This window comes from Cetorhinus maximus, unplaced genomic scaffold (assembly GCF_964194155.1).
Source record: "Cetorhinus maximus unplaced genomic scaffold, sCetMax3.hap1.1 HAP1_SCAFFOLD_315, whole genome shotgun sequence".
Classification (NCBI taxonomy): Eukaryota; Metazoa; Chordata; class Chondrichthyes; order Lamniformes; family Cetorhinidae; genus Cetorhinus; species Cetorhinus maximus.
The window spans coordinates 73,094-87,436 of NW_027596265.1; the positions used below are offsets into that span (position 1 = coordinate 73,094).

Consider the following 14,343-nt stretch of genomic DNA (forward strand, 5'->3'; position numbering starts at 1 on the left):
CGTTGAGCTTCTTAAAGGGACATCACTTTTAAAACGATATTACAACATTCCCTTTTTTCCTCCAAAGATAAACCTCGTATGTTACAATTGGGACACATAATACCAAACTGAGTTAAACAGAGATAGGGATTGTAAGCTTTACGAGTACTGTAATAATGATAGTAAAGTATACGAGTTTGGAAGTCTAGGAGTCCATATATCATTTTGGTGGTTTGACAATTCTTCCAGGCCTTGTTATGGTGTCGCCTTCTGCTGATGCGGGTTTCGTCCTTGGCTGTTTTTGATTGGCAGACGTGTTGCTGGTGTGTTGGTTGTTTTCCTGGTGTTCCACCCCATTGTCATCGTCTGGGTGTGTTCCTTCGTGTTGGCTGTGCACATTCAGCATGTTTCTCTTAGCTCGCTTCTGTTCCTCTTCAATGTATCTCCATTGGATGTTGTGACTCTATAAGACCTGGGCTCACTGCACAGTTTGGGCACCTCTGCGGATGACCATGGTTCCCGTGGTGGGACCTCTTGTCCTACGTGTAGCTGAGGTAGTTCCGGACCTCCATGTCAGCCATGAATCACCCCCATCCTCCCTTGTTTATCGAGAAGTGCGCCCTACATCTCGGAGAATATGTACAGGTGATGGCTCGGCAAGATGGTTCTCGCTTGCCTTCCAAACATTATCTCTGTTGGCGATGGTGAGGCCATATCCAGAGGTGTAGCTCGGAGGTATAACATGGCGACACAGGAATCTCGTTTCATTGTCCCTACACTTCAGGGTAAGTGATCTGACGGTTTGGACTGTCCGCTCAGCGAGGCCGTTAGATCGGGGTGGGGGAGGGGGATGGCGTGGTGAGGACATCACATGGTTGAACGCCCCCATTTGGCACACATGGCCCTGACAGGCCTGTCCACACATTGTGGTCAATTCTCCCAAATGATTTCACCAGACGCACCGAGCAGACTGAATATTGCATCCAACGTGTCTGCCAGGCATACACTCGATGTGTCCCTTGTCTGCCTGACAATTGGAAATTTGGAGGAGGAGTCGGCCACTAAGATAAAGTCGTCTCCAACTACGGTCAATAGATGGGTGGCCACCTCGTTAGGGTGTAGAGGTTCTAGACGTTGCTGTGGCTGGTGGCCCTGGGGTGCCTCACACATCCTCACTAACCAGCCAATCGACCATGTCACATTGCCAGTCGTCTCTTCTGCTCTGCGCCCACACGGCCTTGGTGTAGCAGTGACAATATGTCCCCTCGGAGGGCGTCAGGAGCAAGTACTTGCTTCCCTTCGAACATTCTGCCTCTTCAGATACCGAGTTCAACCCTGTACGGTCAGAAACATCTGAGGTTGGCTGGCACCTCGCTCACTGTGTCGGGCTATCCCTCTGTGGTAGCCTTCCACAGTGCCTTCAGTTGCGGGGTCATTGGCTATTTCTGATTGAAGTTGCCCACACTTGTACTGTCCAAAGTGCACTAGGTCGATTTTGAGCCCATCTTCTGCCTCATGGTCGACCTACAGATCCAGTGGATTACTTGCATTCTTGTTCCGATTCAGTAATCTCCACGTTTCCGTGGTGACCACTTTGGTACCAGGTTTGCGGTAGACGTAGGGGTCGTGCCCCTGTACTTGTACAAAGAGTTGTTATATTTGAGGTGGCGTGCTGGTCAATCACTTGTGCCAAATCATCTCCAGTAGCTTGTGATCTGTTTCTACAGTGAACTGCTTCCCCGAATGGGTAAATGTGGAATCTCAAATACCACAGTGAGTGTCTCATGCTCTATGTTGGGGTAAGTGGATTGTGCTCGAGATAGGCCTTTGGATCTGAGTTCAACGGTTTTACCATCTTCCATGGTGCACGCTCCGAGTCCTTCCTGAGAGATGCCCACTTCCAGGATTGTCTTCTTCCTTGGGTCATAATACCGTGAGGGGGGGCAGGTATCTGTGGACGCTGATTGGTTGAGAGACTTGAATATATGTTGGTGGCCCTCCTCCTGCTGTCGCACATACAGTACTGGTCTTTCTCCAGGAGCCCTCTCAGTGATGGTGCTAGGTCGGAAAAGTTCGGAATGTATGATGCCAAGTTGAAAAATCCAAGGCAGCTCCGTGGGTCCCTCTCTGTCCTGTGCAGTGGGCACGTGTCTGACGACACCTCCGACTTATCCTTGATCGGACCGGATTCCACAACCTGAATGGATGGAGCCCAAGAACTTGACCTGGCTTCTGCCCCCCCTGGCACTTCCTGCAGGTGAAGACGGGACCCTCACGGTGAGCCCCTGCCATCAGTCAGTGAAGGTTTTGGTCACGCCCATCACCGCAATATCACCGGCGATGCATAAATATCCAGGCAACGCTCCCCGTGATTCTGTCCGTACGCTGCTGGAACACATCTGGACTGACAGAGAGACCGAAAGGCAGTATCTGGAAGCAACATCCTCCATATGGTGTTCTGAAGGTGCTGGGTCCCTGAGGTCACTCAGCCCAGTGGACCGGTCAATACCCGCGTCTGACATCCAGCTCGGGGAAGGATTTAACTCCTGGGAACCTGGGATTCAGTTCCTCCCGGTGTTGGTATCTTGCGTGGGCCTCCCTTTAGGGAGGGGTCAGGCGTCTCGGGTCTAGACACACCCTGACTGCACCGCCCTCCTTTAGAACACACAGGATTGGACTGCGCCAGTCTGTGTGCTGATGCACACGGGCGATGATGCCATTGTGATCCAGTTCGTCCTTAAGCTTTTCTTGTCTGCGATTGTTGCATTTTCTGGGAGGGCTCTGTGTTTGGTGCAGGTCTCTGGTCCTCTCCCTGTTGCTGTTGCCATGCTGCTGTGCTTGTGTCTTCTGTTTGTTTGTGTCCTGTTGTGCCCTCTGGCTGCCTCCCCGGAGCCAGGCTTCTTGCCTAGGTGGGCCCAGTGCCCTTTCACACTCCACGCCTCGCACAGACCTTGGAATGCAGGGCCACATCGCGGTGGGTGCGACAAACGACACTTGCCGCAGAGTTTGCTTGCTCTTTGTGGCCTGTCTGTTGTGCCAATGCTGTGATCTGCACCTAGTGCTTACAGTTGTCCAGCTCCAATGGCCTCGTACTTCCTGCCACCTCCAGCAGCGCATCAATGCTGTGACCTTTCTTTTTACCCAAGGGGTCTTTTTGGAATAACTCGATAGGTGTTGAGGCAATCACCAGCTCGCTTTGACAATTCTGTCTCTGAGAAGTTGCACTCAGCGCCCTTGCTCCAGCATCTGCTAATGAATTGGTCTGTTGATGCCTGTGGCTGTTACCTGTAGGGCAGCAATGCTAGGCGACAAACTCTAAAATTTACTCTTACCCAAAGCTGATCTTCTAGCACGTTCCGTGTCTCTGTGGGATCTTTCTGGTCCTCTTCAGATAAACCAGATGTATTGGCTCTGTGTAACCCCACATTCCCAATTGCACTCAGCATTTTGGCAGCTTCCTTATCCGGTCCTATAACTGCTCGGTCTATGAAGTATAGCTACATTCCTCAGGCAGCTGGTGGCTTGCCTGGACTTGCCTGGCCCAAAGGTACTCGCAGTTTGTGAAGTAAGTGAGTCCTGTTTCTTCTGTTTCTCTGTGCTTGTTTTCCTCTGTTCCCTGTACCATGGGAATTTGTGGAGTGCTTTTTAACCTTGTCGGCTTGAGAGTTTCCTGCCCGGTGTGCGGGCGCGGGTCTGACACGCTCGAGCGTGAAAGAGTGTGGGGTGACGTCCGGTGAGCATCCCGATGCCATCGCGCACTCGCCCGAGAGTCGGCAGCCCGCCCGCCTACCTAACGCCATCGCCGCAGCAACTGACGGCGATTTTTCACTGCCCGTCCCAACGTTAAGACCGGCGGGGGGGCGAATCGGCCAGGCGGCCTTCGGGTTTTTGAGGAAACCTCATCCAAGGGCGGGACGAGGTCTCCATGATGAATTAAAAAAAACGGATTAAAATGTTTTGACGAAAACCGGTGTGTCGCGGCGTTTCATTCTAACCAATGGACATTATTGCCCGAGTTTACCTTCCGTTTTCATTGGTTGTACCAATTCGCCAGCTCCTCTGCCCTGGGGGAGCTTTCATTCCGCGTCCTCCCCCCTCCACCCCCGCGCTGACTTCAGCGCTCGCCCTCCTCCCGGCCCCCACCCCGGCAGCGCTGACCCTCCCACTGCCCCTTTCGGACTGGCTGGCCGCTCATTGGCCATCCAGCGCTGAAACCACGGTCAGGGGAGGGGTGGGGTGGTGCGGGGGCCGATCGAGGTCAGCGGTCCATTCTCCGGCCGTTCCCAGACCCGCAGATCGCGGCTGACAACCCAATTCTGCCCTCGACCTTCAAGCTTGTCTCATTCGTTCTGTCTTTTTCATTCAAAGAGAATAACCACTGCTGTCCACCACCTTGCTATCCACCATGTAACACCAATGAGGTGCACGGATTCCGTTCGCTTGGGGGGGTCTTTAAAACAAAATAAAGCAAAATAATTAAAATAAGTACTTAAAATAGATACCTGCGTAATTAAGTAACATACAACTTTTAGTTGCAGTAGATACTATTAACAGTAAATTATAGTATATGTAGGAATTATTCTCAGTTAATTCTGAAAGTCATTACACTTAATTAACTAAATAACGTAAAAACCATGGCAGGACAGGTGTTTATGTTGCAGCTGTATTGTTACCTGACCCTAGTGCAATTCGGCATAGGGCAAATCAGATTAGAGAGATGAACGTGAGGCTCAGAAGCTGGTGTGGGGGAAGTGGGTTCTGATTTATGCGGGGGGCTGTTGCCAGTACTGGGGAAGGTAGGGGCTGTACCTTTGGGACAGTCTATACCTGGACCAGTGCTGGGACCTGTGTTCTAGCGAGCTGCATAGCCAAGGAAGTAGGGAGGGGTTTAAATTAAACAACGGGCGGGATGCAGAGGTGAGGGATTAAGTTTGGGCAGATGTGGTAAATCAAGGGGTAGATTCAAGGCAGGAAAGCAAAACTGTAAAATGGGAAATGTGGGTCAGAAAATGACAGGAAGTAACAGAGAGAAAAAGTCTAACAACACACCAATACTACAGGTAAAAAAAGTTAACAAAAAGGCAAAACTAAAGGCTCCATATCTGAATGCGCTTAACATTCAGAAAAATAGTAAATGAATTGATAGCAAATATTGAATTAAATAAATATGATCTGTAGCCATTACGGAGAAGTGGCTGCAGGATGAGGAAGATTGGGTCTTGAATGTTGAGGAGTATATGACCTTGAAGAGGAATAGGAAGCTAGGTAAAGGTGGAGGGGTAGCACTGTTAATCAAGGGTGGCATTGGTGCAATAGTTAGAGATGACTCACCTCCGGGAAGAGCAGTCGGAGAGAGACCTGTCAGCTGCTCAGAACCAGCCCGCGCACAGATTGCCGTGTAGGATTATGATGTTGTGGCGATAATGGAGACCTGGCTTAAGGAAGGGAAGATCTGGGTGTTAAATATTCCTGGTTACAACGTGTTCTGAAAAGATAGGAAAGGGAAGACAGGAGGAGGGGTGACGTGTTTGGCTAAGGAGAGTATTGCAGTACTGGAGAAAGAGGATGTGTCAGAGGATTCAAGGACAGAATTGATTTGGCTAGAGCTAAGGAATAAGATGGGGTGGATTTACATTGCTCAGTGTAACATATAGACCGCCAGCTAGTGGGAAGGATGTAGAGGAACAAATCTGCAAGGAAATTACAGAGATGTGTAAACATTGTAGAGTAGTTATAATGGGGGGGACTTTAATTACCTGTATATAGACTGGGGTAGTGGTAGTGTTAAGGGGCAGTGAGGGACAAACGTTCCTAGATTGTGTTCAGGAGAGTTTCCTACAGCAATACCTGTCCAGTCCAATGAGAAAGGAGGCATTGCTAGACCTAGTTCTTGGGAATGAGGTGGGCCAAGTAGATCAAGTGGCGGTGGGGCAACATTTAGGGGACAGTGATCATTGTGTCATAAAGTTTAGGATGATGGTGAAAAAGGATATTGGCCAATCCAGAGTAAGAGTAATCCACTGGCACAGAATGGACTTCAATAGGACAAGAACTGGAGCTGGGCCAGATAGATCGGAACCAAAGGTTGGCGGGAAAATCAGTAGCTGAACAATGGGCTACCTTCAAAGGAGAGATGGTTTGGGCACAGTCAAGGTATGTTCCCTCAAAAGGGAAGGGTAGGACAAACAAATCCAGAGCTCCCTGGATGACAGAAGAGATAGAAATTAAGTTAAAGAAGAAAAAGCGGGCTTATGACAGGTGTGGGTAGTAAATACATTTGAGAGCCAAGCTGAATACAGAAGGTACAGAGGGATGTGAAAAAGCAAATACAAGAAGTAAAGAGGGAGTATGAGAAAAGACAGGCAGCTAACATAAAAGGAAATCCCAACGTATTCTATAAGCACATCAATAGTAAAAGGAGGAGTGGGGCTGATTAGGGACCAAAAAGGGGATTTACACATAGAAGCAAGAGGCATAGAACCATAGAAAAGTTACAGCACGGAAGGAGGCCATTCGGCCCATGTTGTCCATGCCAGCCCGAGGACACCCAGGTGCCCTTTCTAATCCCACCTTCCTGCACCCGGCCCATACCCCTGCAGCTTACAGCACTTTAGGTGCAGATCCAGGTACCTTTTTTAAAAAGTTTAAAGTTTCTGCCTCTACCACCAACTTGGGCAGCGAATTCCAGACACCCACTACCCTCTGTGTAAAAAAATTCTTCCTCATGTTCCCCCTACCCTTCTGCCACTTATCTTGAATCTATGTCCCCTGGTTCTAGAATTCTCCACCAAGGGAAACAATTTTATCCTGTCCACTCTATCTATTCCCCTCATAATTTTGTACGTTTCAATCAAGTCACCTCTCAGCCTTCTTTGTTCTAAGGAAAACAACCCCAACCTATCCAATCTCTCCTCGTAGCTACACTTTTCTAACCCTGGCAACATTCTTGTAAACCTCCTCTGCACTCTCTCCAGAGCTATTACGTCCTTCCTGTAATGTGGTGACCAGAACCGCACACAATACTCCAGTTGTGGCCTCACCAGTGTTTTATACAATTCCAACATTATATCCTTACTTTTATATTCTATACCTCTGCCAGTGAAGGAGAGCATTCCATATGCCTTCTTTATAACCTTGCCTACTTGAACTGCTGCCTTCAGGGACCTGTGTACTTGTACGCCAAGATCTCTCACTTCATCTACCCCTCTTAGTATATTCCCATTTATTGTGTAATCCCTGTAACTGTTTGGCCTCCCTAAATGTATGACCTCACACTTCTCTAGGTTAAAATCCATCTGCCGCTTTACCGCCCACTCCACCAACCCATCTATATCGTTTTGGAGATTATGGCTATCCTCTACACTATCCACTACTCAGCCAATCTTTGTATCATCTGCAAATTTCCCAATCGTGCCGGTAGCTAAGGAGGTAGTAGATGTGTTGGTGTTAGTGCTCCAAAATTCGCTAGATTCTGGAAAGGTTCCATCAGACTGGAAAGCAGCAAATGTAACCCCTCTATTCAAGTAGGGAGAGAGGCAGAAAACAGGAAACTAAAGGTCAGTTAGCTTGACATCTGTCATGGGGAAGGTGCTAGGATCGATCATTAAGGAGGTTAGATCTGGCCACTTAGAGAAACTCAAGGTAATCGGGAAGAGTCAGTATGGTTTTGTGAAAGGAAAATCATGTTTAACGAATTTATTGAAGTTCTTTGAAGGAGTAACATGCGCTGTGGATAAAGGGGAGCCTATAGATGTGCTGTACTTGGATTTCCAGAAGGCATTTGATAAGGTGTCACATCAGAGGTTATTGTGGAAAATAAAAGCTCACGGTGTTGGGGGTAATGTATTAGCATAGATAGGAGATTGGCTGGCTGGGAGAAAACAGAGAGTGTGCATAAATGGGTCATTTTCTGATTGGCAGGATGTAACGGGTAAAGTCCAGTTGGGGTCTGTACTGCACCTTCAACTTCTTTATAATTTATAGCAATGCTTAGACAAGGGGAGTGAAGGCATGGTAGCTAAATTTGCAGATGGCACAAAGATAGGTAGGAAAGTATGTTGTGAAGAGGGCATGAGGAGGTTGCAGATGGATGTAGATAGGTTGAGTGAGTCAGCAAGAGTCTGGCAGGTGGAGTATAATGTGGGAAAATGTGAAACTGTTCACTTTGGCAAGGAGAATAAAGATGCAGAATATTACTTAAACAGAGAGCGGCTGCATAATTCTGAGGTGCAGGGGGATCTGGATGGTCTAGTACATGAGTCACAAAAAGTTAGTATGCGGGTACAGCAAGTAATTAAGAAGGCTAATGGAATGCTATCCTTTATTACGAGAGGGATTGAACATAAAAGTAAGGATGTTATGCTTCAGTTATACAGGGCATTGGTGAGACCGCACCTCGAATACTGTGTGCAGTTTTAGTCTCCTTATTTAAGGAAGGATGTAAGTGTATTGGAGGCGGTTCAGAGGAGGTTTACTAGATTGATACCTGGAATGAGTGGGCTGTCTTATGAGGAAAGGTTGGACAGACTGGGCTTGTTTCCACTGGAGTTTAGAAGAGGGAGGGGTGATTTGATTGAAGTTTACAAGATCCTGAATGGCCTTGACAAGGTGGACGTGGAAAGGATGTTTCCTCTTGTGGGTGAATCCAGAACTAGGGGGCACTGGTTTAAAATTAGGGGTCGCCCTTTTAGGACAGAGAGGAGGAGAATATTTTTTCTCTCAGAGGGTCATGGGACTTTAGAACTCTCTGCCTCAGATGGTGGTGAAATCTGGGAGGCTGGTCAGTTCACACACTGGGTCAATATTTTTTTAGGTAGAGGTAGATAGATTCTTATTAGGCTAAGGAGTCAAAGGTTATTGGAGGGTAGATGGGGACGTGGAATTCGAAACACAAACTGGCTGAATGGCCTCCTGTTCCTATTTCGTTTGTCCGAGACAGAAAGAAGGGAAGAGAGAGGTGACAAAAGATATAAACATTTGAATGGAGGGAGGACGAGCGTGCTGGAGTGGGGAAGGTGGGGAGTTGAGGACAAGCAGAGGAAGTGCCAATGTGGCGGTGAATTCAACTCGAAATAAATCCACCACGACCCTTAGACCCGGAGGGACTGGAGTTGTCGAGCAGCGCTGGCCGTCTGTGAATGTAGTGGCTGGAATCGGTCTCAGAAGCAGGTGCTACCTCGAACGTTTAGAGGATGGATTGGGGGGGATTGGTGTTTCTGTTCTTACCATCTCCTCCCCTCACAGACCCAAAACTGAGATACAGCTGAGCCCCGGGGAATCGAGAAGGAGGAGGAGCCTGGGTGGGGAACAGATCAGCTAAAATAATCATTGACTGAAATGTAAGCTTGCTAATGGATGAGCTGGAGTCTGTCGGTCCATTTGGCAGCACCCTCGGTGATCCTGCAGTTATTCGATGATATGTCAGGTAGCTCAGCTTTCATCGCAATAACAATGTGTCTTCCCTGGAATAAAGTGGCACAAAATATATTTAGTGATGATGTTTGTGAGTTTACTCACATCTTCCATTTAGCTGCCCCATTGCCTGTGTAGGTCTGCCCCTTGATATTTGCTCCAATCAGATTTCAGCTTTAACCTAGTCCAACTTTGCCCTGAAAGACTGCAGATTCTCTTCCCCTCGGATCATTCTCCGATGAGGACAAGTCTCCTCTACACCTCCGAGTTTCTGTACTCTAATCATCCCTAAACCCACCCCGGCCACCAAGCAAGAGCCAGTATCCAACCCCACAACCTACCATACACAACCTTCCTCCAGAATGTCCCATTGCCATAACAAAACCCAGAACCCAACCGGGGTACAGCTGGTCAAAACTGACGAAAGGCCAAAATAAAGAGTTGACAAGCAAAGAATAGATCAAATTGCACAGGCTGGTGTCTCTCAGTCCCTCTATCTCTCAGGGAGATATCTGTATACTGACTGGTGTCTCTCAATCCCCTCTCTCTCAGGGAGATATCTGTACACTGACTGGTGTCTCTCAGTCCCCTCTCTCTCAGGGAGATATCTGTACACTGACTGGTGTCTCTCAGTCCCCTCTCTCTCAGGGAGATATCTGTACACTGACTGGTGTCTCTCAGTCCCTCTCTCTCAGGGAGATATCTGTACACTGACTGGTGTCTCTCAGTCCCCTCTCTCTCAGGGAGATATCTGTACACTGACTGGTGTCTCTCAGTCCATCTCTCTCTCAGGGAGATATCTGTACACTGACTGGTGTCTCTCAGTCTCTCTCTCTCTCTCTCAGGGAGATATCTGTACACTGACTGGTGTCTCTCAGTCCCTCTGTCACAGGGAGATATCTGTACACTGACTGGTGTCTCTCAGTCCCTCTGTCACAGGGAGATATCTGTACACTGACTGGTGTCTCTCAGTCCCTCTGTCACAGGGAGATATCTGTACACTGACTGGTGTCTCTCAGCCATCTCTCTCTCAGGGAGATATCTGTACACTGACTGGTGTCTCTCAGTCCCTCTGTCACAGGGAGATATCTGTACACTGACTGGTGTCTCTCAGCCATCTCTCTCTCAGGGAGATATCTGTACACTGACTGGTGTCTCTCAGTCCATCTCTCTCTCAGGGAGATATCTGTACACTGACTGGTGTCTCTCAGTCTCTCTCTCTCTCTCTCAGGGAGATATCTGTACACTGACTGGTGTCTCGCAGTCCCTCTGTCACAGGGAGATATCTGTACACTGACTGGTGTCTCTCAGTCCCTCTGTCACAGGGAGATATCTGTACACTGACTGGTGTCTCTCAGTCCCTCTGTCACAGGGAGATATCTGTACACTGACTGGTGTCTCTCAGTCCCTCACTGTTTGTACAAGCCGGGCATGATAAGAATCCCCAATAGGGGATCCCCGATGTTTTTAATCAGAGAGTAGAGTACTTCACCTCTGAGTCAGAGGTCGTGGTTTAGAGGCCCATCTAGGCTGAGACTCATCGTGCCAGGTTGAGGGAGTGCAGCACTGTCAGAAACACCCTCTTTCAGGATGTAATCGAGTGCCCCATCTGGCCTCTCAGTTGGATAAGGAAGGTCTTGTGGTCTGTCCAGAGGGTCTGGTTGATATCCTGGCGCCAATATTTACTCCTCAATCGACAACTAAAACCATATGATCCTGTCATTATCACATTGCTGTTTGTGGGATCTTGCTGTGCGTGAACTGACTCGCCTCCCAGATTTCATTGGTGAACTTCAGCTCATCCTAAACTGCAGCCCTCACCTGAACTCTTATCTAGTCTTTCTCCCCCATCGAGCCCCTGCCCAATTCTGGCACCAGGTTAGGGAGCAATTTAACTTTCTTTTGTCTGTTTAACCTGCTTAAAATTCTTTCCATCTCTTCCCCTGTTTCTCTCTTTCCTTCCCTAACTCTCCCTCTATCCTCCCCTTCCCTCTCCCCTCTCTTCCCTCCTCTGTCCCCATCACTCACCCCTCTCTGCTCCCCTGTTCTCCCTACCTCTCACCCCCCTCTTCCCCATTCTCTCTCATTCTCTCTCCCTCCCTTCTCTCCCCACTCCTCTCTCTCTCCCCCTCTCTCATTCTCTCTCCCTCCCTTCTCTCCCTACTCCTCTCTCCCCCTCTCTCTCTCCCCCTCTCACTCTCCCCCTCTCGCTCTCTCTCTCTGCCTCTACCTCTGTCCTCCTCTCTCTCTCCCTCCCTTCTCTCTCCCCACTCCTCTCTCCCCCTCTCTCTCTCCCCCTCTCTCTCTCCCCCTCTACCTCTGTCCTCCTCTCTCTCTCTCCCCTTCTCTCTCCCCACTCCTCTCTCCCCCTCTACCTCTGTCCTCCTCTCTCTCTCTCCCCTTCTCTCTCTCCCACCCTCGCTCTCTTCCCCCTCTCTCTCCCTCTCCCCCTCTCTATCTCTCTCTCCCTTCTCTCTCTCCCTGCTGCCCTCCTAATATCTCCCACTATCCCTCCTGCTCTACCTTCCTTTCACTCTCTTTCTTTCTCTTTCTCTGCCTCTCTCCCATCTCCCTCTCTCTCCCTCCATTTTACACTCTCTTTCTCTTCCACTCTCTGCCCCACTGTCCCTCTCTCTCCTTCTCCCTCTCCCCTTCTCTCCCTCTCTCCCTCACTATTACCCCTCTGCCTCTTTCAAACCCTCTTGTTCACTCTCTCTCTCTCCCTTTCTATTTTGTCCCTTTCACACTCGCTCCCTCCTTCCCTCTCTCTCCCCCTCACATCTCACTCTGTCCCGTTCTCCTTACCACCCCCCCGTGTGTCCCACTATCTCCTGCTACTTGTTTTCCCCTCCCCCTACTCTTTTCCACCTTACACCATAATCCTCTCCCGGACTCTCTTATTCTGTCTCTTCCTCACTCTCTCTCCCTCCTTCCCCCCCCTCTCTCTCCTTCCCTGCCCGTAACTCCCTCCTATACCTCTCCCTCCCACTCTCTCTCCTTCCCACTCTTTTCCTCCCACCCCTCCTTCCCTTTCTCCCTTGCTCCCCCCTTTCTCCCTCATTCCTTCTCTCTCCCTCTCTACTTCTCATTCCTTCTCTCTCTCCCTCCATCCCTCTATCTCATCCCCCCTCTCCATTCCCCTTTCCCTCCCTCTTACTCGTTCTCTCCCTCCCTCCATCTCCCTCCCTCCTCGCTATTCCCCTCCCTCTCTCCCTTCCTCTTTCTCCCCCTCTCTCCCCTTCTCCTCACTCTCACCCCAATCTTTCTCTCTCTCCCCCTCCCTTCATCTGTCTCTCCATCTTGCCCCCTCTCTCCCTCCCTCTTCCTCCCTCCCACACACTCTCTCCCTCGCTCTCTCCCTCCCTTCTCTCTGTCTCCACCTCTCTCTCCCTCCGTCTCCCTCTCCCTTTCCCATCCTCCCCCTCTCTCTCTATCTCCCTCCCTCCCACATTCTCTCTCCCTTTCCAACTCTCCATCCCTCTCTCCCTCCCTTTGTCCCTCTTTCCCTCCCCTCTCCCTGTGCCTCCCTCTCTCCTCTCGCTGCTTCGTGGTGAAGTGTCTGTAAGGATGGGGGACTGGGAAGGGTGCGGGATCTTGCATCCTTTCGCAAGCACTTCCGAATGGGCTTTATGACCATGCCAGTCTCCCAGGAGCATGGGCCACACCCGTGTGCCAGCGGCATGACCACCCGCTCCCTGTCGCTTCACTCAGTGGGCAGTGTCGAGAACGGTGAGCACTCCTGCACCAGGAAACCTCCGACCAAACCCAGGCGACACCCCACCACCAAACTCAGCCTGTGTCCCGAGGACAGGAGCAACAGCGGAGACGAAGGACACGGGCCAAAGGGCGAGAAAGGTGAGAAACATCGAACCAGTTACTAGAGTAAAATCCTCCTCGACACCGTCCCCATCAAACACGCCCAGGACAGGTACAGCACGGGGTTAGATACAGAGTAAAGCTCCGTCTACACTGTCCCCATCAAACTCTCCCAGGACAGGTACAGCACAGGGTTAGATACAGAGTAAAGCTCCCTCTACACTGTCCCCATCAAACACGCCCAGGACAGGTACAGCACGGGGTTAGATACAGAGTAAAGCTCCCTCTGCAATGTCCCCATCAAACACTCCCAGGACAGGTACAGCACGGGGTTAGATACAGAGTAAAGCTCCCTCTACACTGTCCCCATCAAACACGCCCAGGACAGGTACAGCACGGGGTTAGATACAGAGTAAAGCTCCCTCTGCAATGTCCCCATCAAACACTCCCAGGACAGGTACAGCACGGGGTTAGATACAGAGTAAAGCTCCGTCTACACTGTCCCCATCAAACTCTCCCAAGACAGGTACAGCACGGGGTTAGATACAGAGTAAAGCTCCCTCTGCAATGTCCCCATCAAACACTCCCAGGACAGGTACAGCACGGGGTTAGATACAGAGTAAAGCTCCCTCTGCAATGTCCCCATCAAACACTCCCAGGACAGGTACAGCACGGGGTTAGATACAGAGTAAAGCTCCCTCTACACTGTCTCCATCAAACACTCCCAGGACAGGTACAGCACGGGGTTAGATACAGAGTAAAGCTCCCTCTACACTGTCCCCATCAAACACTCCCAGGACAGGTACAGCACGGGGTTAGATACAGAGTAAAGCTCCGTCTACACTGTCCCCATCAAACTCTCCCAAGACAGGTACAGCACGGGGTTAGATACAGAGTAAAGCTCCCTCTGCAATGTCCCCATCAAACACTCCCAGGACAGGTACAGCACCGGGTTAGATACAGAGTAAAGCTCCCTCTACACCGTCCCCATCAAACACTCCCAGGACAGGTACAGCACGGGGTTAGATACAGAGTAAAGCTCCCTCTACACTGTCCCCATCAAACACTCCCAGGACAGGGACAGCACGGGGTTAGATACAGAGTAAAGCTCCCTCTACACTGTCCCCATCAAACACT

The 14,343-nt window shown here is 49.9% G+C and overlaps 1 protein-coding gene across 1 annotated transcript in view; it reads left to right on the forward strand.

The window, feature by feature from the left end:
• The first annotated feature begins 640 nt into the window (after positions 1-640).
• Positions 641-14,343, forward strand: part of LOC144673211 (neuronal tyrosine-phosphorylated phosphoinositide-3-kinase adapter 1-like) — a 28,023-nt gene continuing 14,320 nt past the window's right edge. The window contains exons 1-3 of the mRNA XM_078535158.1: positions 641-764; positions 2,237-2,555; positions 12,947-13,245. Coding sequence (XP_078391284.1) covers positions 641-764; positions 2,237-2,555; positions 12,947-13,245 — 742 coding nt within the window. The remainder of the gene's footprint in view (positions 765-2,236; positions 2,556-12,946; positions 13,246-14,343) is intronic.